Source organism: Rhamphochromis sp. 'chilingali' (assembly GCF_963969265.1).
Source record: "Rhamphochromis sp. 'chilingali' genome assembly, chromosome: 9".
NCBI classification, from domain to species: Eukaryota; Metazoa; Chordata; class Actinopteri; order Cichliformes; family Cichlidae; genus Rhamphochromis; species Rhamphochromis sp. 'chilingali'.
Window position 1 is genome coordinate 11015113 of NC_137936.1, and position 26880 is coordinate 11041992.

Consider the following 26880-nt stretch of genomic DNA (forward strand, 5'->3'; position numbering starts at 1 on the left):
CTCACACCCTCTCTCTCCTACATACACACACAACACTGCTTATATTAATTTGTATTTTGACAACAGGATGCACTCCAGGATCTGTCTTTTTGTTGGGGTTATGAGAAGAACTGTGATCCAGAGAAACGCTTCAGCTATCCTATGTGCACCAAAGCTGACTCTGGATGGTACTGTCCCTCACATCATATTCAGTGAAATTACCAAAATTATTGTCGTGATTTTTAAATTAAGAAATTTTGGATTTACTGAGTTGCAGTGTATGTAATTTTCCACAGTATAAGTGGTTTCATGCAAAGTGTGCGTCATCGATGGTGTAATGGTTGTGCTTTTGCTGATTTGTCTGAATCTGTCAGGGCCCGTTCACTGGATGCCGCCCAGGAACTTTTCTGGAAGCAGGCTGATTTCGGCTACGTCAAAGAGCGCCTCTCTGAGCTCAAAACACTCTGCAAGGCTACCCGGCCAGTAAGTCTGCTCATTTCCTTAGTTCCCACACGCCTTTGAGTCAACAGGAAGAAACAACAGGTAGAAATAGACGCAGTATTCAACAGGAGTCCACAGACAATGAGCCTAAAATAATTTCAAGTTCAAAAGCAGTGGTATAGAGAGAACCTAGTAAAGAGGCCACTCTCATGGCCTTTAAGGTCCACATTTTGCTGGTCACCTGAATACTAAATATTTATGAATTTGCATTTCAAGGGGGACTCCTCATTAAAGTGTTGTAGTCACATTAGATTCTGCAAGGCTACAAATCTTTACCTGGACTTACGAAAGCCACGCAGAAGTCATGAGAGGTCAGTGCAATTTGAAAATACAGTTTTTATTTTTATTTTTTTAAACATCAATGAGTATGCTTTGAAAGTCAACTGTGTTTATGCTGCAGGTACAAAGAGGACTTCATTCAGACAGGAGAGATTGGTGGACACTGCAAACTCATCAAGGAAGCACTTGTTGGAGAGGGCGACCACAAAAGCCCCTTGCAGTCTTGGTGAGGCAGGACAGATACATTCACATGAATCCTACACTTAGCAATCAAACTACAATGAATGGCTTCTGTTGAAATCTTGAGCTTGTGTTAATAATCTTCCGGAGCCACTGTTAACAAAAGAAAGCTGGATGTTTGTCCCACTGATTTCCTTGATTTACAAATATAAAACACAATGTCAAATACTGAAACACATCCACAAATAGGGATGGGTATCGTTTAGGTTTTATCCGATACCGGTGCCAAATCGGTACTTTTGAAACGGTGCCGGTGCTCAAACGGTGCTCAAACGGTGCTCAAACCGGTGCTTAAAGAATGGAGAACACAAAATTGGTCCAAAAACCTCTCATGTTCAGCTGGTTTTTTGTAAAAAGATAACAATGTTAGCCTTTTCTGCAGCTATGGGGCATATATGGTATCACTCTTGGCTGGAAGCAGTGCTTAAACAATGGAAAAAACACAAACTTTATCCAAAAACCTCTCATGTTTAACCGTTTCCCTCTTTTTCTTTGGTCATTTTAGCCTTTTTGGCCAGGGTGAAGGGAGTATCTGCCATCAAACAAGAAGACAGCCGCATGTAGCTATGATGATGTTTGCTAGTTCACCTTACATGCATTAATGTAATAACGTGGTTAGCCTACTCAACGTAAATTACACACGAACAACATTAAGCTACTCACGCAGAGAAGAACGGCTGCTGCTGCCATCATCATCCGTCATCATTTCTGCTACACTGGCAGGGCTAGGGGCCAGGACTCTATTCTTCGGGTTTTTGGGGATGTTGCTAACTCCGGGTCCGATAACAGGCAACCCACCCGCAGTAGATGTGCTCGGTGTGAGGTCTCGCAGCAAGCTATCAAATACGGCGCATTTCTTGGCTTTTAAAAAAAAGCCCGCTATGCGTCGCCAGGTGTTTCACCAGATTTGAGGTGTTACCTCCTTTGACAGTATCACAGTATCAGCTTAAAGCACTTGTTGCAGGCTGCTGAGTTTGCATCTTTTGCTGTGAAGTACAGCCAGACTTTTGACCGCTTCACCTTGGGCATTTTTAATCTGTAGCTCTGCTCTAAAAGAACGTACGTACCTGGACCCGCCTACTATCCTCGGAAACGTAAAATGATTGGCTAGAAGTGTATCACAGCTCAGGGAAAAAAAGCACCGAAATAAAGCACCGAAATGTGCGCTGCTTTTCGGTCTGGTTACTACCGTTTAAGTCAGAACCGGTGTGGAATGGATACGCTCTTAAATATTGTACAAATTTGGTCAGAGAACAAACTTTGACCTCACCTGACCTTTTGATTTTCTTGGCGGGGGGCCAGTGGCGCAATGGATAACGCGTCTGACTACGGATCAGAAAATTCTAGGTTCGACTCCTGGCTAGCTCGAAGTGTCTGCTTGCTTTTGCCCATGTTGGGAGCAATGTTGTCAGTTTCGGAGGGTGAAAACCACCGAGGCACAGCGTTTTCAGACAGTGCATCTGAGCTCCTCTGATACTCCTAAAACCATAAGGGATCACCAAAGGTTTTCCTTCAGCCAGAGCTTGTCCTTCGTCTCGCTCAGTTCCCCCGTAGCGTTCTTTGGGTACCTTCCAAGGTTTAACAAATATCCAGCTAGAATGATCACATTTACTCACAGCAGCCAATCTCATGGTGTTCCCTCTGTCTTATAGCGTCCTGATGACATCTAGGTCGTGCTAGGTTGTGGATGATGAGAGTCAAACCTTAAGTACTGTATGCGTTGGCTTACACTACGCAATGACTTTCAAATGTCCCCTATTACTGATGGCAATTTCCCAGTCTAAGAAAGCTAGCGTGTCATTTTTCATATCCTTCCTGGTGAACCTGATGTGTTTTTGCACCACCTTAATGTCATCTGTGATTGGTTTTACATCCCGAAATTTGACTTTCACCCAGGCGTCATCCACATATTTGAACCAGTGGTGTTCGAGGACAGGATGACTTAGCAGTCTTTGTTTCCCACTTCCTGCTTATAAGAGTTAGCCACAATGGGTTAAACTGGGGAATTCATGGTGCACCCACACACTCACACTTTGTTGGTGTTGAGGGTGGTCCTGTTGGTGAGGGTGGGGTCATCCTGTAAGCTCTTGTGAACTAGCACCACTTCTTCGGTAGCTGTAAGACAACGGAAGAGAGTTCTACCATTGTAAGTGACCGTAGTGTCCTCTGCCTACATAACGATATGGCTGACCTTCTTCATGAAATCCATAGCGTTCTGAGGATGGCGTTTCCAGCTGCCTACCGACGGCTTGAGGACCGAAGCCAAAAGCCTTTCGATATTGTATGTAGCACAGTTGATCGTGCAGACAATGGGTCTTTAAATTACCTCCTGTTTATACAACTTAGGCAAACAACAGAGACTTGCTGTAGCTTCCAGACAAAATCTTTGCTCACTTGTCCACATCCTTGGTGTTTGTCTCTTTAACTGGCCTTGGAGGACCCGCTCTGTCGCATGCCAATGTGTCTTGTGCACAGTAAGTAGATGAGCCTGCCTCTACTCCCTGGTCTTAGGCTATTTATGCAGTGTTAGACAGCATGAAAAGTATGACTGAATTCACTTCTCAGTGAATTCAATCACCTTTGAAGCTTTTTGTCATCTAGAAGAGTTGCAAGTCTTTTTGGGCCCAGCTCCTCTTTTGGTTTTAAAACATGGTAGGTAAATCAATGTTTCTCACCAGTTCGTTTAGCATCTGATTCTGTGGCTTTGGGAAGATTTTAGTAGCTTGGAGGCCTTAAACAGATGATGTCATTTGCAGACTTTTAGGAGTAATCCCAGCCTGTTTAGGTCTGAGGCTAAATCTCAAGCGGTTCCTGTAGTCTGCCATCTTACATGCCACCTGCTTATACTCACGTAGCAGCTTCAGGCAGTCCTTGCCAAAGGGAGGCAAAATGTCTGGATGGATGTTCAACCAACCGCGTAAGGAAATCCGACAAAGTTGATTGTGCTCACCTGGAAACTGGAAACAGTATAAACAGAATCAACATTGTGGGATTTTTCTTACCTGGATGTTTTGAGCCTGCATCAAGAGATTTTGCTTTCTGGAATATTTTGAAGGATTATCTTTGAATTCTGCAGGCGATCGAAGTGTGACCTGACCTCACCTGACCTCACCTGCCCTTTCAGGGATCATTGTAGGTGGGCCAGTGGCGCAATGGATAACGCGTCTGACTACGGATCAGAAGATTCTAGGTTCGACTCCTGGCTGGTTCGCAGTGCGTGCTTTTTTTTCGTGTTGGAATGGATATGCTCTTAAATATTGTACAAATTTGGTCAGAGAACAAACTTTGACCTCACCTGACCTCTTGATTTTCTTGGCGGGGGGCCAGTGGCGCAATGGATAACGCATCTGACTACGGATCAGAAGATTCTAGGTTCGACTCCTGGCTGGCTCGAAGTGTCTGCTTGCTTTTGTGCATATTGGGAGCAATGCTGTCAGTTTCGGAGGGTGAAAACCACCGAGGCACAGCGTTTTCAGACAGTGCATCTGAGCTCCTCTGATACTCCTAAAACCATAAGGGATCACCAAAGGTTTTCCTTCAGCCAGAGCTTGTCCTTCGTCTCGCTCAGTTCCCCCGTAGCGTTCTTTGGGTACCTTCCAAGGTTTAACAAATATCCAGCTAGAATGATCACATTTACTCACAGCAGCCAATCTCATGGTGTTCCCCCTGTCTTATAGCGTCCTGATGACATCTAGGTCGTGCTAGGTTGTGGATGATGAGAGTCAAACCTTAAGTACTGTAAGTACTGTATGCGTTGGCTTACACTACGCAATGACTTTCAAATGTCCCCTATTACTGATGGCAATTTCCCAGTCTAAGAAAGCTAGCGTGTCATTTTTCATATCCTTCCTGGTGAACCTGATGTGTTTTTGCACCACCTTAATGTCATCTGTGATTGGTTTTACATCCCGAAATTTGACTTTCACCCAGGCGTCATCCACATATCTGAACCAGTGGTGTTCGAGGACAGGATGACTTAGCAGTCTTTGTTTCCCACTTCCTGCTTATAAGAGTTAGCCACAATGGGTTAAACTGGGGAATTCATGGTGCACCCACACACTCACACTTTGTTGGTGTTGAGGGTGGTCCTGTTGGTGAGGGTGGGGTCATCCTGTAAGCTCTTATGAACTAGCACCACTTCTTCGGTAGCTGTAAGACAACGGAAGAGAGTTCTACCATTGTAAGTGACCGTAGTGTCCTTTGCCTACATAACGATATGGCTGACCTTCTTCATGAAATCCATAGCGTTCTGAGGATGGCGTTTCCAGCTGCCTACCGACGGCTTGAGGACCGAAGCCAAAAGCCTTTCGATATTGTATGTAGCACAGTTGATCGTGCAGACAATGGGTCTTTAAATTACCTCCTGTTTATACAACTTAGGCAAACAACAGAGACTTGCTGTAGCTTCCAGACAAAATCTTTGCTCACTTGTCCACATCCTTGGTGTTTGTCTCTTTAACTGGCCTTGGAGGACCCGCTCTGTCGCATGCCAATGTGTCTTGTGCACAGTAAGTAGATGAGCCTGCCTCTACTCCCTGGTCTTAGGCTATTTATGCAGTGTTAGACAGCATGAAAAGTATGACTGAATTCACTTCTCAGTGAATTCAATCACCTTTGAAGCTTTTTGTCATCTAGAAGAGTTGCAAGTCTTTTTGGGCCCAGCTCCTCTTTTGGTTTTAAAACATGGTAGGTAAATCAATGTTTCTCACCAGTTCGTTTAGCATCTGATTCTGTGGCTTTGGGAAGATTTTAGTAGCTTGGAGGCCTTAACTTAAACTCCCAGAGACCAGCCATTTGGCTTTTCTACCTATAAAACCCGGAGAGTTGCCAAATGGCTGGTAGGCTTTTAGCTAAGCTTTAGCTTCAGCCAAGTGGAAGCTAAATTGGCTAGTCATTCATATGTATATTAGGTTGTTACCTGGGAATTCTGGAGGGAGGGGAGTGGGGGTGTGTGATTGAGGGCGTGGGGGAGCTGCTAAAAGCTGTGCACTTCCTTTTGTGTTTCATCTTGATGCATTCTCAATCATCCAGGGAAATAAATCTCCAAAAGTCACCAACTTGGAGTGTTTCAGTTTGCCATCTTAGGGAGAAATCAACACACATGGGTGTATGTCCTTTGTTGCTGAGATTTATTGATAAAAACAGTACAAAAAACCAACCATTTGTACACATATTTACAAATAATAATAAAAAGTGAGTGAGTACATTTCAACATTTTCAGCAATCACTCACAATCCTGGCACTGCCATGGTATCTGTAGTCTGCATTTACCACATGTGTATCTGTTGCAGTGAACACATCGCACAGTGGCATGATTGTTCTTGCATTTGTGTGTTTGTGTCCCAAACTTGTCAGGTTTACTTGCAATATACTGCAGGAAACAGCACCGAGTCTTTGATGGGAAAAGCTGTTCATCAACGGTGATATGTAGACCAGGGTTGTAGCACGTGATGCAGTTGGTGACAAATGATCCCCACACACTGGAAATTGCAGCGAACTTTGCTCGATCACTGCGGGTGGACTTGTCATCAAAGCGTAGGTGTTGCATGATGTCTTGGAAGCGGTTTCGTGCCATAGTTCCAATTATCTGTGGGTTTCCCAGGTTTGCTGACCAGCAGTCATTTAGAGATGGAACCCTGGTAACCCCCCGCAAGATGCATGGCCAGACTAGACTGTCAAAAGATACATGCGAAAAATAAAAAGTAATATTAACTGGCACCATAGAAAAATCGTGAACTGGTTCTTGTAGAAAACCGGTACCCAGCATCCAATTTTTTGAATTTGCTAGTCTGCTTGTTTATCCATCCGATTTCAGGTTGTGTGCCAGAGGAGGGAAATGGCATTGCAGTATATGGTGTGGATATGGACATAACTTTTATTTTTATTGCACAACACCGCAATGGTAAAGTGGAGGAATTAATTTTTCTTGGTGTAATTAACATACTGCATTACTTTTAGGGAAAGCATTCAGTGTAATGTGTGTAATAATTACTTTTTCTGAGTAGAGATCCGAACACTGATCACAACAAACATGCAACAACATTGTATCAATGTAATGTCTTTCGTATGCAGCTTAGCAATGGTGGTCATTGTCAAAGTGAATCAATGAGGAATCGAATCAGTAAGTGATATCAATAATAGAATCAGAATTACTAAATTCTTATCCATTCCCATTCCTTGTTCACAGTACTCAAATGGACTCCACAGTCACCAGATCTCAATCCAGTAGAGCACCTTAGATGGGAAATGTGCATCATGGATATTCGCTGACAAATCTACTGCAACTGTGTAATGCTATCATGTCAAAGTCTAAGGAATCTTTCCATCATCTTGCTGAAAATTAAAGCAGTTCTGAAGGCACAAAGCCCGTAAATATGTGTACAAATGGTTGGTTTTTTGTACTGTTTTTATCAATAAATCTCCGCAACAAAGGACATACACCCATGTGTGTTGATTTCTCCCTAAGATGGCAAACTGAAACACTCCAAGTTGGTGACTTTTGGAGATTTATTTCCCTGGATGATTGAGAATGCATCAAGATGAAACACAAAAGGAAGTGCACAGCTTTTAGCAGCTCCCCCATGCCCTCAATCACACACCCCCACTCCCCTCCCTCCAGAATTCCCAGGTAACGACCTAATATACATATGAATGACTAGCCAATTTAGCTTCCACTTGGCTGAAGCTAAAGCTTAGCTAAAAGCCTACCAGCCATTTGGCTGCTCTCGGGTTTTATAGGTAGAAAAGCCAAATGCCTGGCTTTGCAGGTGTTAAACAGATGATGTCATTTGCAGACTTTTAGGAGTAATCCCAGCCTGTTTAGGTCTGAGGCTAAATCTCAAGCGGTTCCTGTAGTCTGCCATCTTACATGCCACCTGCTTATACTCACGTAGCAGCTTCAGGCAGTCCTTGCCAAAGGGAGGCAAAATGTCTGGATGGATGTTCAACCAACCGCGTAAGGAAATCCGACAAGGTTGATTGTGCTCACCTGGAAACTGGAAACAGAATCAACATTGTGGGATTTTTCTTACCTGGATGTTTTGAGCCTGCATCAAGAGATTTTGCTTTCTGGAATATTTTGAAGGATTATCTTTGAATTCTGCAGGCGATCGAAGTGTGACCTGACCTCACCTGCCCTTTCAGGGATCGTTGTAGGTGGGCCAGTGGCGCAATGGATAACGCGTCTGACTACGGATCAGAAGATTCTAGGTTCGACTCCTGGCTGGCTTGAAGTGTCTGCTTGCTTTTGTGCATATTGGGAGCAATGCTGTCAGTTTCGGAGGGTGAAAACCACCGAGGCACAGCGTTTTCAGACAGTGCATCTGAGCTCCTCTGATACTCCTAAAACCATAAGGGATCACCAAAGGTTTTCCTTCAGCCAGAGCTTGTCCTTCGTCTCGCTCAGTTCCCCCGTAGCGTTCTTTGGGTACCTTCCAAGGTTTAACAAATATCCAGCTAGAATGATCACATTTACTCACAGCAGCCAATCTCATGGTGTTCCCTCTGTCTTATAGCGTCCTGATGACATCTAGGTCGTGCTAGGTTGTGGATGATGAGAGTCAAACCTTAAGTACTGTAAGTACTGTATGCGTTGGCTTACACTACGCAATGACTTTCAAATGTCCCCTATTACTGATGGCAATTTCCCAGTCTAAGAAAGCTAGCGTGTCATTTTTCATATCCTTCCTGGTGAACCTGATGTGTTTTTGCACCACCTTAATGTCATCTGTGATTGGTTTTACATCCCGAAATTTGACTTTCACCCAGGCGTCATCCACATATTTGAACCAGTGGTGTTCGAGGACAGGATGACTTAGCAGTCTTTGTTTCCCACTTCCTGCTTATAAGAGTTAGCCACAATGGGTTAAACTGGGGAATTCATGGTGCACCCACACACTCACACTTTGTTGGTGTTGAGGGTGGTCCTGTTGGTGAGGGTGGGGTCATCCTGTAAGCTCTTATGAACTAGCACCACTTCTTCGGTAGCTGTAAGACAACGGAAGAGAGTTCTACCATTGTAAGTGACCGTAGTGTCCTTTGCCTACATAACGATATGGCTGACCTTCTTCATGAAATCCATAGCGTTCTGAGGATGGCGTTTCCAGCTGCCTACCGACGGCTTGAGGACCGAAGCCAAAAGCCTTTCGATATTGTATGTAGCACAGTTGATCGTGCAGACAATGGGTCTTTAAATTACCTCCTGTTTATACAACTTAGGCAAACAACAGAGACTTGCTGTAGCTTCCAGACAAAATCTTTGCTCACTTGTCCACATCCTTGGTGTTTGTCTCTTTAACTGGCCTTGGAGGACCCGCTCTGTCGCATGCCAATGTGTCTTGTGCACAGTAAGTAGATGAGCCTGCCTCTACTCCCTGGTCTTAGGCTATTTATGCAGTGTTAGACAGCATGAAAAGTATGACTGAATTCACTTCTCAGTGAATTCAATCACCTTTGAAGCTTTTTGTCATCTAGAAGAGTTGCAAGTCTTTTTGGGCCCAGCTCCTCTTTTGGTTTTAAAACATGGTAGGTAAATCAATGTTTCTCACCAGTTCGTTTAGCATCTGATTCTGTGGCTTTGGGAAGATTTTAGTAGCTTGGAGGCCTTAAACAGATGATGTCATTTGCAGACTTTTAGGAGTAATCCCAGCCTGTTTAGGTCTGAGGCTAAATCTCAAGCGGTTCCTGTAGTCTGCCATCTTACATGCCACCTGCTTATACTCACGTAGCAGCTTCAGGCAGTCCTTGCCAAAGGGAGGCAAAATGTCTGGATGGATGTTCAACCAACCGCGTAAGGAAATCCGACAAAGTTGATTGTGCTCACCTGGAAACTAGAAACAGTATAAACAGAATCAACATTGTGGGATTTTTCTTACCTGGATGTTTTGAGCCTGCATCAAGAGATTTTGCTTTCTGGAATATTTTGAAGGATTATCTTTGAATTCTGCAGGCGATCGAAGTGTGACCTGACCTCACCTGCCCTTTCAGGGATCGTTGTAGGTGGGCCAGTGGCGCAATGGATAACGCGTCTGACTACGGATCAGAAGATTCTAGGTTCGACTCCTGGCTGGTTCGCAGTGCGTGCTTTTTTTTCGTGTTGGAATGGATACGCTCTTAAATATTGTACAAATTTGGTCAGAGAACAAACTTTGACCTCACCTGACCTTTTGATTTTCTTGGCGGGGGGCCAGTGGCGCAATGGATAACGCGTCTGACTACGGATCAGAAAATTCTAGGTTCGACTCCTGGCTAGCTCGAAGTGTCTGCTTGCTTTTGCCCATGTTGGGAGCAATGTTGTCAGTTTCGGAGGGTGAAAACCACCGAGGCACAGCGTTTTCAGACAGTGCATCTGAGCTCCTCTGATACTCCTAAAACCATAAGGGATCACCAAAGGTTTTCCTTCAGCCAGAGCTTGTCCTTCGTCTCGCTCAGTTCCCCCGTAGCGTTCTTTGGGTACCTTCCAAGGTTTAACAAATATCCAGCTAGAATGATCACATTTACTCACAGCAGCCAATCTCATGGTGTTCCCTCTGTCTTATAGCGTCCTGATGACATCTAGGTCGTGCTAGGTTGTGGATGATGAGAGTCAAACCTTAAGTACTGTATGCGTTGGCTTACACTACGCAATGACTTTCAAATGTCCCCTATTACTGATGGCAATTTCCCAGTCTAAGAAAGCTAGCGTGTCATTTTTCATATCCTTCCTGGTGAACCTGATGTGTTTTTGCACCACCTTAATGTCATCTGTGATTGGTTTTACATCCCGAAATTTGACTTTCACCCAGGCGTCATCCACATATTTGAACCAGTGGTGTTCGAGGACAGGATGACTTAGCAGTCTTTGTTTCCCACTTCCTGCTTATAAGAGTTAGCCACAATGGGTTAAACTGGGGAATTCATGGTGCACCCACACACTCACACTTTGTTGGTGTTGAGGGTGGTCCTGTTGGTGAGGGTGGGGTCATCCTGTAAGCTCTTGTGAACTAGCACCACTTCTTCGGTAGCTGTAAGACAACGGAAGAGAGTTCTACCATTGTAAGTGACCGTAGTGTCCTTTGCCTACATAACGATATGGCTGACCTTCTTCATGAAATCCATAGCGTTCTGAGGATGGCGTTTCCAGCTGCCTACCGACGGCTTGAGGACCGAAGCCAAAAGCCTTTCGATATTGTATGTAGCACAGTTGATCGTGCAGACAATGGGTCTTTAAATTACCTCCTGTTTATACAACTTAGGCAAACAACAGAGACTTGCTGTAGCTTCCAGACAAAATCTTTGCTCACTTGTCCACATCCTTGGTGTTTGTCTCTTTAACTGGCCTTGGAGGACCCGCTCTGTCGCATGCCAATGTGTCTTGTGCACAGTAAGTAGATGAGCCTGCCTCTACTCCCTGGTCTTAGGCTATTTATGCAGTGTTAGACAGCATGAAAAGTATGACTGAATTCACTTCTCAGTGAATTCAATCACCTTTGAAGCTTTTTGTCATCTAGAAGAGTTGCAAGTCTTTTTGGGCCCAGCTCCTCTTTTGGTTTTAAAACATGGTAGGTAAATCAATGTTTCTCACCAGTTCGTTTAGCATCTGATTCTGTGGCTTTGGGAAGATTTTAGTAGCTTGGAGGCCTTAACTTAAACTCCCAGAGACCAGCCATTTGGCTTTTCTACCTATAAAACCCGGAGAGTTGCCAAATGGCTGGTAGGCTTTTAGCTAAGCTTTAGCTTCAGCCAAGTGGAAGCTAAATTGGCTAGTCATTCATATGTATATTAGGTTGTTACCTGGGAATTCTGGAGGGAGGGGAGTGGGGGTGTGTGATTGAGGGCGTGGGGGAGCTGCTAAAAGCTGTGCACTTCCTTTTGTGTTTCATCTTGATGCATTCTCAATCATCCAGGGAAATAAATCTCCAAAAGTCACCAACTTGGAGTGTTTCAGTTTGCCATCTTAGGGAGAAATCAACACACATGGGTGTATGTCCTTTGTTGCTGAGATTTATTGATAAAAACAGTACAAAAAACCAACCATTTGTACACATATTTACAAATAATAATAAAAAGTGAGTGAGTACATTTCAACATTTTCAGCAATCACTCACAATCCTGGCACTGCCATGGTATCTGTAGTCTGCATTTACCACATGTGTATCTGTTGCAGTGAACACATCGCACAGTGGCATGATTGTTCTTGCATTTGTGTGTTTGTGTCCCAAACTTGTCAGGTTTACTTGCAATATACTGCAGGAAACAGCACCGAGTCTTTGATGGGAAAAGCTGTTCATCAACGGTGATATGTAGACCAGGGTTGTAGCACGTGATGCAGTTGGTGACAAATGATCCCCACACACTGGAAATTGCAGCGAACTTTGCTTGATCACTGCGGGTGGACTTGTCATCAAAGCGTAGGTGTTGCATGATGTCTTGGAAGCGGTTTCGTGCCATAGTTCCAATTATCTGTGGGTTTCCCAGGTTTGCTGACCAGCAGTCATTTAGAGATGGAACCCTGGTAACCCCCCGCAAGATGCATGGCCAGACTAGACTGTCAAAAGATACATGCGAAAAATAAAAAGTAATATTAACTGGCACCATAGAAAAATCGTGAACTGGTTCTTGTAGAAAACCGGTACCCAGCATCCAATTTTTTGAATTTGCTAGTCTGCTTGTTTATCCATCCGATTTCAGGTTGTGTGCCAGAGGAGGGAAATGGCATTGCAGTATATGGTGTGGATATGGACATAACTTTTATTTTTATTGCACAACACCGCAATGGTAAAGTGGAGGAATTAATTTTTCTTGGTGTAATTAACATACTGCATTACTTTTAGGGAAAGCATTCAGTGTAATGTGTGTAATAATTACTTTTTCTGAGTAGAGATCCGAACACTGATCACAACAAACATGCAACAACATTGTATCAATGTAATGTCTTTCGTATGCAGCTTAGCAATGGTGGTCATTGTCAAAGTGAATCAATGAGGAATCGAATCAGTAAGTGATATCAATAATAGAATCAGAATTACTAAATTCTTATCCATTCCCATTCCTTGTTCACAGTACTCAAATGGACTCCACAGTCACCAGATCTCAATCCAGTAGAGCACCTTAGATGGGAAATGTGCATCATGGATATTCGCTGACAAATCTACTGCAACTGTGTAATGCTATCATGTCAAAGTCTAAGGAATCTTTCCATCATCTTGCTGAAAATTAAAGCAGTTCTGAAGGCACAAAGCCCGTAAATATGTGTACAAATGGTTGGTTTTTTGTACTGTTTTTATCAATAAATCTCCGCAACAAAGGACATACACCCATGTGTGTTGATTTCTCCCTAAGATGGCAAACTGAAACACTCCAAGTTGGTGACTTTTGGAGATTTATTTCCCTGGATGATTGAGAATGCATCAAGATGAAACACAAAAGGAAGTGCACAGCTTTTAGCAGCTCCCCCATGCCCTCAATCACACACCCCCACTCCCCTCCCTCCAGAATTCCCAGGTAACGACCTAATATACATATCGTTAGCTTCATAGCATAATTGCCTAAGTCATTTGACTAAGTCAATGACTTAGGCACTTATGCTATGAAGCTAACGATATGAATGACTAGCCAATTTAGCTTCCACTTGGCTGAAGCTAAAGCTTAGCTAAAAGCCTACCAGCCATTTGGCTGCTCTCGGGTTTTATAGGTAGAAAGGTAGAAGCCTGGCTTTGCAGGTGTTAAACAGATGATGTCATTTGCAGACTTTTAGGAGTAATCCCAGCCTGTTTAGGTCTGAGGCTAAATCTCAAGCGGTTCCTGTAGTCTGCCATCTTACATGCCACCTGCTTATACTCACGTAGCAGCTTCAGGCAGTCCTTGCCAAAGGGAGGCAAAATGTCTGGATGGATGTTCAACCAACCGCGTAAGGAAATCCGACAAGGTTGATTGTGCTCACCTGGAAACTGGAAACAGTATAAACAGAATCAACATTGTGGGATTTTTCTTACCTGGATGTTTTGAGCCTGCATCAAGAGATTTTGCTTTCTGGAATATTTTGAAGGATTATCTTTGAATTCTGCAGGCGATCGAAGTGTGACCTGACCTCACCTGCCCTTTCAGGGATCGTTGTAGGTGGGCCAGTGGCGCAATGGATAACGCGTCTGACTACGGATCAGAAGATTCTAGGTTCGACTCCTGGCTGGTTCGCAGTGCGTGCTTTTTTTTCGTGTTGGAATGGATACGCTCTTAAATATTGTACAAATTTGGTCAGAGAACAAACTTTGACCTCACCTGACCTCTTGATTTTCTTGGCGGGGGGCCAGTGGCGCAATGGATAACGCATCTGACTACGGATCAGAAGATTCTAGGTTCGACTCCTGGCTGGCTCGAAGTGTCTGCTTGCTTTTGTGCATATTGGGAGCAATGCTGTCAGTTTCGGAGGGTGAAAACCACCGAGGCACAGCGTTTTCAGACAGTGCATCTGAGCTCCTCTGATACTCCTAAAACCATAAGGGATCACCAAAGGTTTTCCTTCAGCCAGAGCTTGTCCTTCGTCTCGCTCAGTTCCCCCGTAGCGTTCTTTGGGTACCTTCCAAGGTTTAACAAATATCCAGCTAGAATGATCACATTTACTCACAGCAGCCAATCTCATGGTGTTCCCCCTGTCTTATAGCGTCCTGATGACATCTATGTCGTGCTAGGTTGTGGATGATGAGAGTCAAACCTTAAGTACTGTAAGTACTGTATGCGTTGGCTTACACTACGCAATGACTTTCAAATGTCCCCTATTACTGATGGCAATTTCCCAGTCTAAGAAAGCTAGCGTGTCATTTTTCATATCCTTCCTGGTGAACCTGATGTGTTTTTGCACCACCTTAATGTCATCTGTGATTGGTTTTACATCCCGAAATTTGACTTTCACCCAGGCGTCATCCACATATTTGAACCAGTGGTGTTCGAGGACAGGATGACTTAGCAGTCTTTGTTTCCCACTTCCTGCTTATAAGAGTTAGCCACAATGGGTTAAACTGGGGAATTCATGGTGCACCCACACACTCACACTTTGTTGGTGTTGAGGGTGGTCCTGTTGGTGAGGGTGGGGTCATCCTGTAAGCTCTTGTGAACTAGCACCACTTCTTCGGTAGCTGTAAGACAACGGAAGAGAGTTCTACCATTGTAAGTGACCGTAGTGTCCTCTGCCTACATAACGATATGGCTGACCTTCTTCATGAAATCCATAGCGTTCTGAGGATGGCGTTTCCAGCTGCCTACCGACGGCTTGAGGACCGAAGCCAAAAGCCTTTCGATATTGTATGTAGCACAGTTGATCGTGCAGACAATGGGTCTTTAAATTACCTCCTGTTTATACAACTTAGGCAAACAACAGAGACTTGCTGTAGCTTCCAGACAAAATCTTTGCTCACTTGTCCACATCCTTGGTGTTTGTCTCTTTAACTGGCCTTGGAGGACCCGCTCTGTCGCATGCCAATGTGTCTTGTGCACAGTAAGTAGATGAGCCTGCCTCTACTCCCTGGTCTTAGGCTATTTATGCAGTGTTAGACAGCATGAAAAGTATGACTGAATTCACTTCTCAGTGAATTCAATCACCTTTGAAGCTTTTTGTCATCTAGAAGAGTTGCAAGTCTTTTTGGGCCCAGCTCCTCTTTTGGTTTTAAAACATGGTAGGTAAATCAATGTTTCTCACCAGTTCGTTTAGCATCTGATTCTGTGGCTTTGGGAAGATTTTAGTAGCTTGGAGGCCTTAACTTAAACTCCCAGAGACCAGCCATTTGGCTTTTCTACCTATAAAACCCGGAGAGTTGCCAAATGGCTGGTAGGCTTTTAGCTAAGCTTTAGCTTCAGCCAAGTGGAAGCTAAATTGGCTAGTCATTCATATGTATATTAGGTTGTTACCTGGGAATTCTGGAGGGAGGGGAGTGGGGGTGTGTGATTGAGGGCGTGGGGGAGCTGCTAAAAGCTGTGCACTTCCTTTTGTGTTTCATCTTGATGCATTCTCAATCATCCAGGGAAATAAATCTCCAAAAGTCACCAACTTGGAGTGTTTCAGTTTGCCATCTTAGGGAGAAATCAACACACATGGGTGTATGTCCTTTGTTGCTGAGATTTATTGATAAAAACAGTACAAAAAACCAACCATTTGTACACATATTTACAAATAATAATAAAAAGTGAGTGAGTACATTTCAACATTTTCAGCAATCACTCACAATCCTGGCACTGCCATGGTATCTGTAGTCTGCATTTACCACATGTGTATCTGTTGCAGTGAACACATCGCACAGTGGCATGATTGTTCTTGCATTTGTGTGTTTGTGTCCCAAACTTGTCAGGTTTACTTGCAATATACTGCAGGAAACAGCACCGAGTCTTTGATGGGAAAAGCTGTTCATCAACGGTGATATGTAGACCAGGGTTGTAGCACGTGATGCAGTTGGTGACAAATGATCCCCACACACTGGAAATTGCAGCGAACTTTGCTCGATCACTGCGGGTGGACTTGTCATCAAAGCGTAGGTGTTGCATGATGTCTTGGAAGCGGTTTCGTGCCATAGTTCCAATTATCTGTGGGTTTCCCAGGTTTGCTGACCAGCAGTCATTTAGAGATGGAACCCTGGTAACCCCCCGCAAGATGCATGGCCAGACTAGACTGTCAAAAGATACATGCGAAAAATAAAAAGTAATATTAACTGGCACCATAGAAAAATCTTGAACTGGTTCTTGTAGAAAACCGGTACCCAGCATCCAATTTTTTGAATTTGCTAGTCTGCTTGTTTATCCATCCGATTTCAGGTTGTGTGCCAGAGGAGGGAAATGGCATTGCAGTATATGGTGTGGATATGGACATAACTTTTATTTTTATTGCACAACACCGCAATGGTAAAGTGGAGGAATTAATTTTTCTTGGTGTAATTAACATACTGCATTACTTTTAGGGAAAGCATTCAGTGTAATGTGTGTAATAATTACTTTTTCTGAGTAGAGATCCGAACACTGATCACAACAAACATGCAACAACATTGTATCAATGTAATGTCTTTCGTATGCAGCTTAGCAATGGTGGTCATTGTCAAAGTGAATCAATGAGGAATCGAATCAGTAAGTGATATCAATAATAGAATCAGAATTACTAAATTCTTATCCATTCCCATTCCTTGTTCACAGTACTCAAATGGACTCCACAGTCACCAGATCTCAATCCAGTAGAGCACCTTAGATGGGAAATGTGCATCATGGATATTCGCTGACAAATCTACTGCAACTGTGTAATGCTATCATGTCAAAGTCTAAGGAATCTTTCCATCATCTTGCTGAAAATTAAAGCAGTTCTGAAGGCACAAAGCCCGTAAATATGTGTACAAATGGTTGGTTTTTTGTACTGTTTTTATCAATAAATCTCCGCAACAAAGGACATACACCCATGTGTGTTGATTTCTCCCTAAGATGGCAAACTGAAACACTCCAAGTTGGTGACTTTTGGAGATTTATTTCCCTGGATGATTGAGAATGCATCAAGATGAAACACAAAAGGAAGTGCACAGCTTTTAGCAGCTCCCCCATGCCCTCAATCACACACCCCCACTCCCCTCCCTCCAGAATTCCCAGGTAACGACCTAATATACATATGAATGACTAGCCAATTTAGCTTCCACTTGGCTGAAGCTAAAGCTTAGCTAAAAGCCTACCAGCCATTTGGCTGCTCTCGGGTTTTATAGGTAGAAAGGTAGAAGCCTGGCTTTGCAGGTGTTAAACAGATGATGTCATTTGCAGACTTTTAGGAGTAATCCCAGCCTGTTTAGGTCTGAGGCTAAATCTCAAGCGGTTCCTGTAGTCTGCCATCTTACATGCCACCTGCTTATACTCACGTAGCAGCTTCAGGCAGTCCTTGCCAAAGGGAGGCAAAATGTCTGGATGGATGTTCAACCAACCGCGTAAGGAAATCCGACAAGGTTGATTGTGCTCACCTGGAAACTGGAAACAGTATAAACAGAATCAACATTGTGGGATTTTTCTTACCTGGATGTTTTGAGCCTGCATCAAGAGATTTTGCTTTCTGGAATATTTTGAAGGATTATCTTTGAATTCTGCAGGCGATCGAAGTGTGACCTGACCTCACCTGCCCTTTCAGGGATCGTTGTAGGTGGGCCAGTGGCGCAATGGATAACGCGTCTGACTACGGATCAGAAGATTCTAGGTTCGACTCCTGGCTGGCTTGAAGTGTCTGCTTGCTTTTGTGCATATTGGGAGCAATGCTGTCAGTTTCGGAGGGTGAAAACCACCGAGGCACAGCGTTTTCAGACAGTGCATCTGAGCTCCTCTGATACTCCTAAAACCATAAGGGATCACCAAAGGTTTTCCTTCAGCCAGAGCTTGTCCTTCGTCTCGCTCAGTTCCCCCGTAGCGTTCTTTGGGTACCTTCCAAGGTTTAACAAATATCCAGCTAGAATGATCACATTTACTCACAGCAGCCAATCTCATGGTGTTCCCTCTGTCTTATAGCGTCCTGATGACATCTAGGTCGTGCTAGGTTGTGGATGATGAGAGTCAAACCTTAAGTACTGTATGCGTTGGCTTACACTACGCAATGACTTTCAAATGTCCCCTATTACTGATGGCAATTTCCCAGTCTAAGAAAGCTAGCGTGTCATTTTTCATATCCTTCCTGGTGAACCTGATGTGTTTTTGCACCACCTTAATGTCATCTGTGATTGGTTTTACATCCCGAAATTTGACTTTCACCCAGGCGTCATCCACATATTTGAACCAGTGGTGTTCGAGGACAGGATGACTTAGCAGTCTTTGTTTCCCACTTCCTGCTTATAAGAGTTAGCCACAATGGGTTAAACTGGGGAATTCATGGTGCACCCACACACTCACACTTTGTTGGTGTTGAGGGTGGTCCTGTTGGTGAGGGTGGGGTCATCCTGTAAGCTCTTGTGAACTAGCACCACTTCTTCGGTAGCTGTAAGACAACGGAAGAGAGTTCTACCATTGTAAGTGACCGTAGTGTCCTTTGCCTACATAACGATATGGCTGACCTTCTTCATGAAATCCATAGCGTTCTGAGGATGGCGTTTCCAGCTGCCTACCGACGGCTTGAGGACCGAAGCCAAAAGCCTTTCGATATTGTATGTAGCACAGTTGATCGTGCAGACAATGGGTCTTTAAATTACCTCCTGTTTATACAACTTAGGCAAACAACAGAGACTTGCTGTAGCTTCCAGACAAAATCTTTGCTCACTTGTCCACATCCTTGGTGTTTGTCTCTTTAACTGGCCTTGGAGGACCCGCTCTGTCGCATGCCAATGTGTCTTGTGCACAGTAAGTAGATGAGCCTGCCTCTACTCCCTGGTCTTAGGCTATTTATGCAGTGTTAGACAGCATGAAAAGTATGACTGAATTCACTTCTCAGTGAATTCAATCACCTTTGAAGCTTTTTGTCATCTAGAAGAGTTGCAAGTCTTTTTGGGCCCAGCTCCTCCTTTGGTTTTAAAACATGGTAGGTAAATCAATGTTTCTCACCAGTTCGTTTAGCATCTGATTCTGTGGCTTTGGGAAGATTTTAGTAGCTTGGAGGCCTTAAACAGATGATGTCATTTGCAGACTTTTAGGAGTAATCCCAGCCTGTTTAGGTCTGAGGCTAAATCTCAAGCGGTTCCTGTAGTCTGCCATCTTACATGCCACCTGCTTATACTCACGTAGCAGCTTCAGGCAGTCCTTGCCAAAGGGAGGCAAAATGTCTGGATGGATGTTCAACCAACCGCGTAAGGAAATCCGACAAAGTTGTTTGTGCTCACCTGGAAACTGGAAACAGTATAAACAGAATCAACATTGTGGGATTTTTCTTACCTGGATGTTTTGAGCCTGCATCAAGAGATTTTGCTTTCTGGAATATTTTGAAGGATTATCTTTGAATTCTGCAGGCGATCGAAGTGTGACCTGACCTCACCTGACCTCACCTGCCCTTTCAGGGCTCATTGTAGGGGGCCAGTGGCGCAATGGATAACGCGTCTGACTACGGATCAGAAGATTCTAGGTTCGACTCCTGCCTGGTTCGCAGTGCGTGCTTTTTTTTCGTGTTGGAATGGATACGCTCTTAAATATTGTACAAATTTGGTCAGAGAACAAACTTTGACCTCACCTGACCTCTTGATTTTCTTGGCGGGGGGCCAGTGGCGCAATGGATAACGCATCTGACTACGGATCAGAAGATTCTAGGTTCGACTCCTGGCTGGCTCGAAGTGTCTGCTTGCTTTTGTGCATATTGGGAGCAATGCTGTCAGTTTCGGAGGGTGAAAACCACCGAGGCACAGCGTTTTCAGACAGTGCATCTGAGCTCCTCTGATACTCCTAAAACCATAAGGGATCACCAAAGGTTTTCCTTCAGCCAGAGCTTGTCCTTCGTCTCGCTCAGTTCCCCCGTAGCGTTCTTTGGGTACCTTCCAAGGTTTAACAAATATCCAGCTAGAATGATCACATTTACTCACAGCAGCCAATCTCATGGTGTTCCCCCTGTCTTATAGCGTCCTGATGACATCTAGGTCGTGCTAGGTTGTGGATGATGAGAGTCAAACCTTAAGTACTGTAAGTACTGTATGCGTTGGCTTACACTACGCAATGACTTTCAAATGTCCCCTATTACTGATGGCAATTTCCCAGTCTAAGAAAGCTAGCGTGTCATTTTTCATATCCTTCCTGGTGAACCTGATGTGTTTTTGCACCACCTTAATGTCATCTGTGATTGGTTTTACATCCCGAAATTTGACTTTCACCCAGGCGTCATCCACATATCTGAACCAGTGGTGTTCGAGGACAGGATGACTTAGCAGTCTTTGTTTCCCACTTCCTGCTTATAAGAGTTAGCCACAATGGGTTAAACTGGGGAATTCATGGTGCACCCACACACTCACACTTTGTTGGTGTTGAGGGTGGTCCTGTTGGTGAGGGTGGGGTCATCCTGTAAGCTCTTATGAACTAGCACCACTTCTTCGGTAGCTGTAAGACAACGGAAGAGAGTTCTACCATTGTAAGTGACCGTAGTGTCCTTTGCCTACATAACGATATGGCTGACCTTCTTCATGAAATCCATAGCGTTCTGAGGATGGCGTTTCCAGCTGCCTACCGACGGCTTGAGGACCGAAGCCAAAAGCCTTTCGATATTGTATGTAGCACAGTTGATCGTGCAGACAATGGGTCTTTAAATTACCTCCTGTTTATACAACTTAGGCAAACAACAGAGACTTGCTGTAGCTTCCAGACAAAATCTTTGCTCACTTGTCCACATCCTTGGTGTTTGTCTCTTTAACTGGCCTTGGAGGACCCGCTCTGTCGCATGCCAATGTGTCTTGTGCACAGTAAGTAGATGAGCCTGCCTCTACTCCCTGGTCTTAGGCTATTTATGCAGTGTTAGACAGCATGAAAAGTATGACTGAATTCACTTCTCAGTGAATTCAATCACCTTTGAAGCTTTTTGTCATCTAGAAGAGTTGCAAGTCTTTTTGGGCCCAGCTCCTCTTTTGGTTTTAAAACATGGTAGGTAAATCAATGTTTCTCACCAGTTCGTTTAGCATCTGATTCTGTGGCTTTGGGAAGATTTTAGTAGCTTGGAGGCCTTAACTTAAACTCCCAGAGACCAGCCATTTGGCTTTTCTACCTATAAAACCCGGAGAGTTGCCAAATGGCTGGTAGGCTTTTAGCTAAGCTTTAGCTTCAGCCAAGTGGAAGCTAAATTGGCTAGTCATTCATATGTATATTAGGTTGTTACCTGGGAATTCTGGAGGGAGGGGAGTGGGGGTGTGTGATTGAGGGCGTGGGGGAGCTGCTAAAAGCTGTGCACTTCCTTTTGTGTTTCATCTTGATGCATTCTCAATCATCCAGGGAAATAAATCTCCAAAAGTCACCAACTTGGAGTGTTTCAGTTTGCCATCTTAGGGAGAAATCAACACACATGGGTGTATGTCCTTTGTTGCTGAGATTTATTGATAAAAACAGTACAAAAAACCAACCATTTGTACACATATTTACAAATAATAATAAAAAGTGAGTGAGTACATTTCAACATTTTCAGCAATCACTCACAATCCTGGCACTGCCATGGTATCTGTAGTCTGCATTTACCACATGTGTATCTGTTGCAGTGAACACATCGCACAGTGGCATGATTGTTCTTGCATTTGTGTGTTTGTGTCCCAAACTTGTCAGGTTTACTTGCAATATACTGCAGGAAACAGCACCGAGTCTTTGATGGGAAAAGCTGTTCATCAACGGTGATATGTAGACCAGGGTTGTAGCACGTGATGCAGTTGGTGACAAATGATCCCCACACACTGGAAATTGCAGCGAACTTTGCTCGATCACTGCGGGTGGACTTGTCATCAAAGCGTAGGTGTTGCATGATGTCTTGGAAGCGGTTTCGTGCCATAGTTCCAATTATCTGTGGGTTTCCCAGGTTTGCTGACCAGCAGTCATTTAGAGATGGAACCCTGGTAACCCCCCGCAAGATGCATGGCCAGACTAGACTGTCAAAAGATACATGCGAAAAATAAAAAGTAATATTAACTGGCACCATAGAAAAATCGTGAACTGGTTCTTGTAGAAAACCGGTACCCAGCATCCAATTTTTTGAATTTGCTAGTCTGCTTGTTTATCCATCCGATTTCAGGTTGTGTGCCAGAGGAGGGAAATGGCATTGCAGTATATGGTGTGGATATGGACATAACTTTTATTTTTATTGCACAACACCGCAATGGTAAAGTGGAGGAATTAATTTTTCTTGGTGTAATTAACATACTGCATTACTTTTAGGGAAAGCATTCAGTGTAATGTGTGTAATAATTACTTTTTCTGAGTAGAGATCCGAACACTGATCACAACAAACATGCAACAACATTGTATCAATGTAATGTCTTTCGTATGCAGCTTAGCAATGGTGGTCATTGTCAAAGTGAATCAATGAGGAATCGAATCAGTAAGTGATATCAATAATAGAATCAGAATTACTAAATTCTTATCCATTCCCATTCCTTGTTCACAGTACTCAAATGGACTCCACAGTCACCAGATCTCAATCCAGTAGAGCACCTTAGATGGGAAATGTGCATCATGGATATTCGCTGACAAATCTACTGCAACTGTGTAATGCTATCATGTCAAAGTCTAAGGAATCTTTCCATCATCTTGCTGAAAATTAAAGCAGTTCTGAAGGCACAAAGCCCGTAAATATGTGTACAAATGGTTGGTTTTTTGTACTGTTTTTATCAATAAATCTCCGCAACAAAGGACATACACCCATGTGTGTTGATTTCTCCCTAAGATGGCAAACTGAAACACTCCAAGTTGGTGACTTTTGGAGATTTATTTCCCTGGATGATTGAGAATGCATCAAGATGAAACACAAAAGGAAGTGCACAGCTTTTAGCAGCTCCCCCATGCCCTCAATCACACACCCCCACTCCCCTCCCTCCAGAATTCCCAGGTAACGACCTAATATACATATGAATGACTAGCCAATTTAGCTTCCACTTGGCTGAAGCTAAAGCTTAGCTAAAAGCCTACCAGCCATTTGGCTGCTCTCGGGTTTTATAGGTAGAAAGGTAGAAGCCTGGCTTTGCAGGTGTTAAACAGATGATGTCATTTGCAGACTTTTAGGAGTAATCCCAGCCTGTTTAGGTCTGAGGCTAAATCTCAAGCGGTTCCTGTAGTCTGCCATCTTACATGCCACCTGCTTATACTCACGTAGCAGCTTCAGGCAGTCCTTGCCAAAGGGAGGCAAAATGTCTGGATGGATGTTCAACCAACCGCGTAAGGAAATCCGACAAGGTTGATTGTGCTCACCTGGAAACTGGAAACAGTATAAACAGAATCAACATTGTGGGATTTTTCTTACCTGGATGTTTTGAGCCTGCATCAAGAGATTTTGCTTTCTGGAATATTTTGAAGGATTATCTTTGAATTCTGCAGGCGATCGAAGTGTGACCTGACCTCACCTGCCCTTTCAGGGATCGTTGTAGGTGGGCCAGTGGCGCAATGGATAACGCGTCTGACTACGGATCAGAAGATTCTAGGTTCGACTCCTGGCTGGTTCGCAGTGCGTGCTTTTTTTTCGTGTTGGAATGGATACGCTCTTAAATATTGTACAAATTTGGTCAGAGAACAAACTTTGACCTCACCTGACCTCTTGATTTTCTTGGCGGGGGGCCAGTGGCGCAATGGATAACGCATCTGACTACGGATCAGAAGATTCTAGGTTCGACTCCTGGCTGGCTCGAAGTGTCTGCTTGCTTTTGTGCATATTGGGAGCAATGCTGTCAGTTTCGGAGGGTGAAAACCACCGAGGCACAGCGTTTTCAGACAGTGCATCTGAGCTCCTCTGATACTCCTAAAACCATAAGGGATCACCAAAGGTTTTCCTTCAGCCAGAGCTTGTCCTTCGTCTCGCTCAGTTCCCCCGTAGCGTTCTTTGGGTACCTTCCAAGGTTTAACAAATATCCAGCTAGAATGATCACATTTACTCACAGCAGCCAATCTCATGGTGTTCCCCCTGTCTTATAGCGTCCTGATGACATCTATGTCGTGCTAGGTTGTGGATGATGAGAGTCAAACCTTAAGTACTGTAAGTACTGTATGCGTTGGCTTACACTACGCAATGACTTTCAAATGTCCCCTATTACTGATGGCAATTTCCCAGTCTAAGAAAGCTAGCGTGTCATTTTTCATATCCTTCCTGGTGAACCTGATGTGTTTTTGCACCACCTTAATGTCATCTGTGATTGGTTTTACATCCCGAAATTTGACTTTCACCCAGGCGTCATCCACATATTTGAACCAGTGGTGTTCGAGGACAGGATGACTTAGCAGTCTTTGTTTCCCACTTCCTGCTTATAAGAGTTAGCCACAATGGGTTAAACTGGGGAATTCATGGTGCACCCACACACTCACACTTTGTTGGTGTTGAGGGTGGTCCTGTTGGTGAGGGTGGGGTCATCCTGTAAGCTCTTGTGAACTAGCACCACTTCTTCGGTAGCTGTAAGACAACGGAAGAGAGTTCTACCATTGTAAGTGACCGTAGTGTCCTCTGCCTACATAACGATATGGCTGACCTTCTTCATGAAATCCATAGCGTTCTGAGGATGGCGTTTCCAGCTGCCTACCGACGGCTTGAGGACCGAAGCCAAAAGCCTTTCGATATTGTATGTAGCACAGTTGATCGTGCAGACAATGGGTCTTTAAATTACCTCCTGTTTATACAACTTAGGCAAACAACAGAGACTTGCTGTAGCTTCCAGACAAAATCTTTGCTCACTTGTCCACATCCTTGGTGTTTGTCTCTTTAACTGGCCTTGGAGGACCCGCTCTGTCGCATGCCAATGTGTCTTGTGCACAGTAAGTAGATGAGCCTGCCTCTACTCCCTGGTCTTAGGCTATTTATGCAGTGTTAGACAGCATGAAAAGTATGACTGAATTCACTTCTCAGTGAATTCAATCACCTTTGAAGCTTTTTGTCATCTAGAAGAGTTGCAAGTCTTTTTGGGCCCAGCTCCTCTTTTGGTTTTAAAACATGGTAGGTAAATCAATGTTTCTCACCAGTTCGTTTAGCATCTGATTCTGTGGCTTTGGGAAGATTTTAGTAGCTTGGAGGCCTTAACTTAAACTCCCAGAGACCAGCCATTTGGCTTTTCTACCTATAAAACCCGGAGAGTTGCCAAATGGCTGGTAGGCTTTTAGCTAAGCTTTAGCTTCAGCCAAGTGGAAGCTAAATTGGCTAGTCATTCATATGTATATTAGGTTGTTACCTGGGAATTCTGGAGGGAGGGGAGTGGGGGTGTGTGATTGAGGGCGTGGGGGAGCTGCTAAAAGCTGTGCACTTCCTTTTGTGTTTCATCTTGATGCATTCTCAATCATCCAGGGAAATAAATCTCCAAAAGTCACCAACTTGGAGTGTTTCAGTTTGCCATCTTAGGGAGAAATCAACACACATGGGTGTATGTCCTTTGTTGCTGAGATTTATTGATAAAAACAGTACAAAAAACCAACCATTTGTACACATATTTACAAATAATAATAAAAAGTGAGTGAGTACATTTCAACATTTTCAGCAATCACTCACAATCCTGGCACTGCCATGGTATCTGTAGTCTGCATTTACCACATGTGTATCTGTTGCAGTGAACACATCGCACAGTGGCATGATTGTTCTTGCATTTGTGTGTTTGTGTCCCAAACTTGTCAGGTTTACTTGCAATATACTGCAGGAAACAGCACCGAGTCTTTGATGGGAAAAGCTGTTCATCAACGGTGATATGTAGACCAGGGTTGTAGCACGTGATGCAGTTGGTGACAAATGATCCCCACACACTGGAAATTGCAGCGAACTTTGCTCGATCACTGCGGGTGGACTTGTCATCAAAGCGTAGGTGTTGCATGATGTCTTGGAAGCGGTTTCGTGCCATAGTTCCAATTATCTGTGGGTTTCCCAGGTTTGCTGACCAGCAGTCATTTAGAGATGGAACCCTGGTAACCCCCCGCAAGATGCATGGCCAGACTAGACTGTCAAAAGATACATGCGAAAAATAAAAAGTAATATTAACTGGCACCATAGAAAAATCGTGAACTGGTTCTTGTAGAAAACCGGTACCCAGCATCCAATTTTTTGAATTTGCTAGTCTGCTTGTTTATCCATCCGATTTCAGGTTGTGTGCCAGAGGAGGGAAATGGCATTGCAGTATATGGTGTGGATATGGACATAACTTTTATTTTTATTGCACAACACCGCAATGGTAAAGTGGAGGAATTAATTTTTCTTGGTGTAATTAACATACTGCATTACTTTTAGGGAAAGCATTCAGTGTAATGTGTGTAATAATTACTTTTTCTGAGTAGAGATCCGAACACTGATCACAA

The 26880-nt window shown here is 43.9% G+C and overlaps 1 protein-coding gene across 1 annotated transcript in view; it reads left to right on the forward strand.

The window, feature by feature from the left end:
• eogt (EGF domain-specific O-linked N-acetylglucosamine (GlcNAc) transferase) overlaps positions 1 to 26880 on the forward strand; it is a 70376-nt gene that overhangs the window by 2281 nt on the left and 41215 nt on the right. The window contains exons 3-6 of the mRNA XM_080890760.1: positions 67 to 167; positions 354 to 462; positions 697 to 791; positions 881 to 985. Coding sequence (XP_080746886.1) covers positions 67 to 167; positions 354 to 462; positions 697 to 791; positions 881 to 985 — 410 coding nt within the window. The remainder of the gene's footprint in view (positions 1 to 66; positions 168 to 353; positions 463 to 696; positions 792 to 880; positions 986 to 26880) is intronic.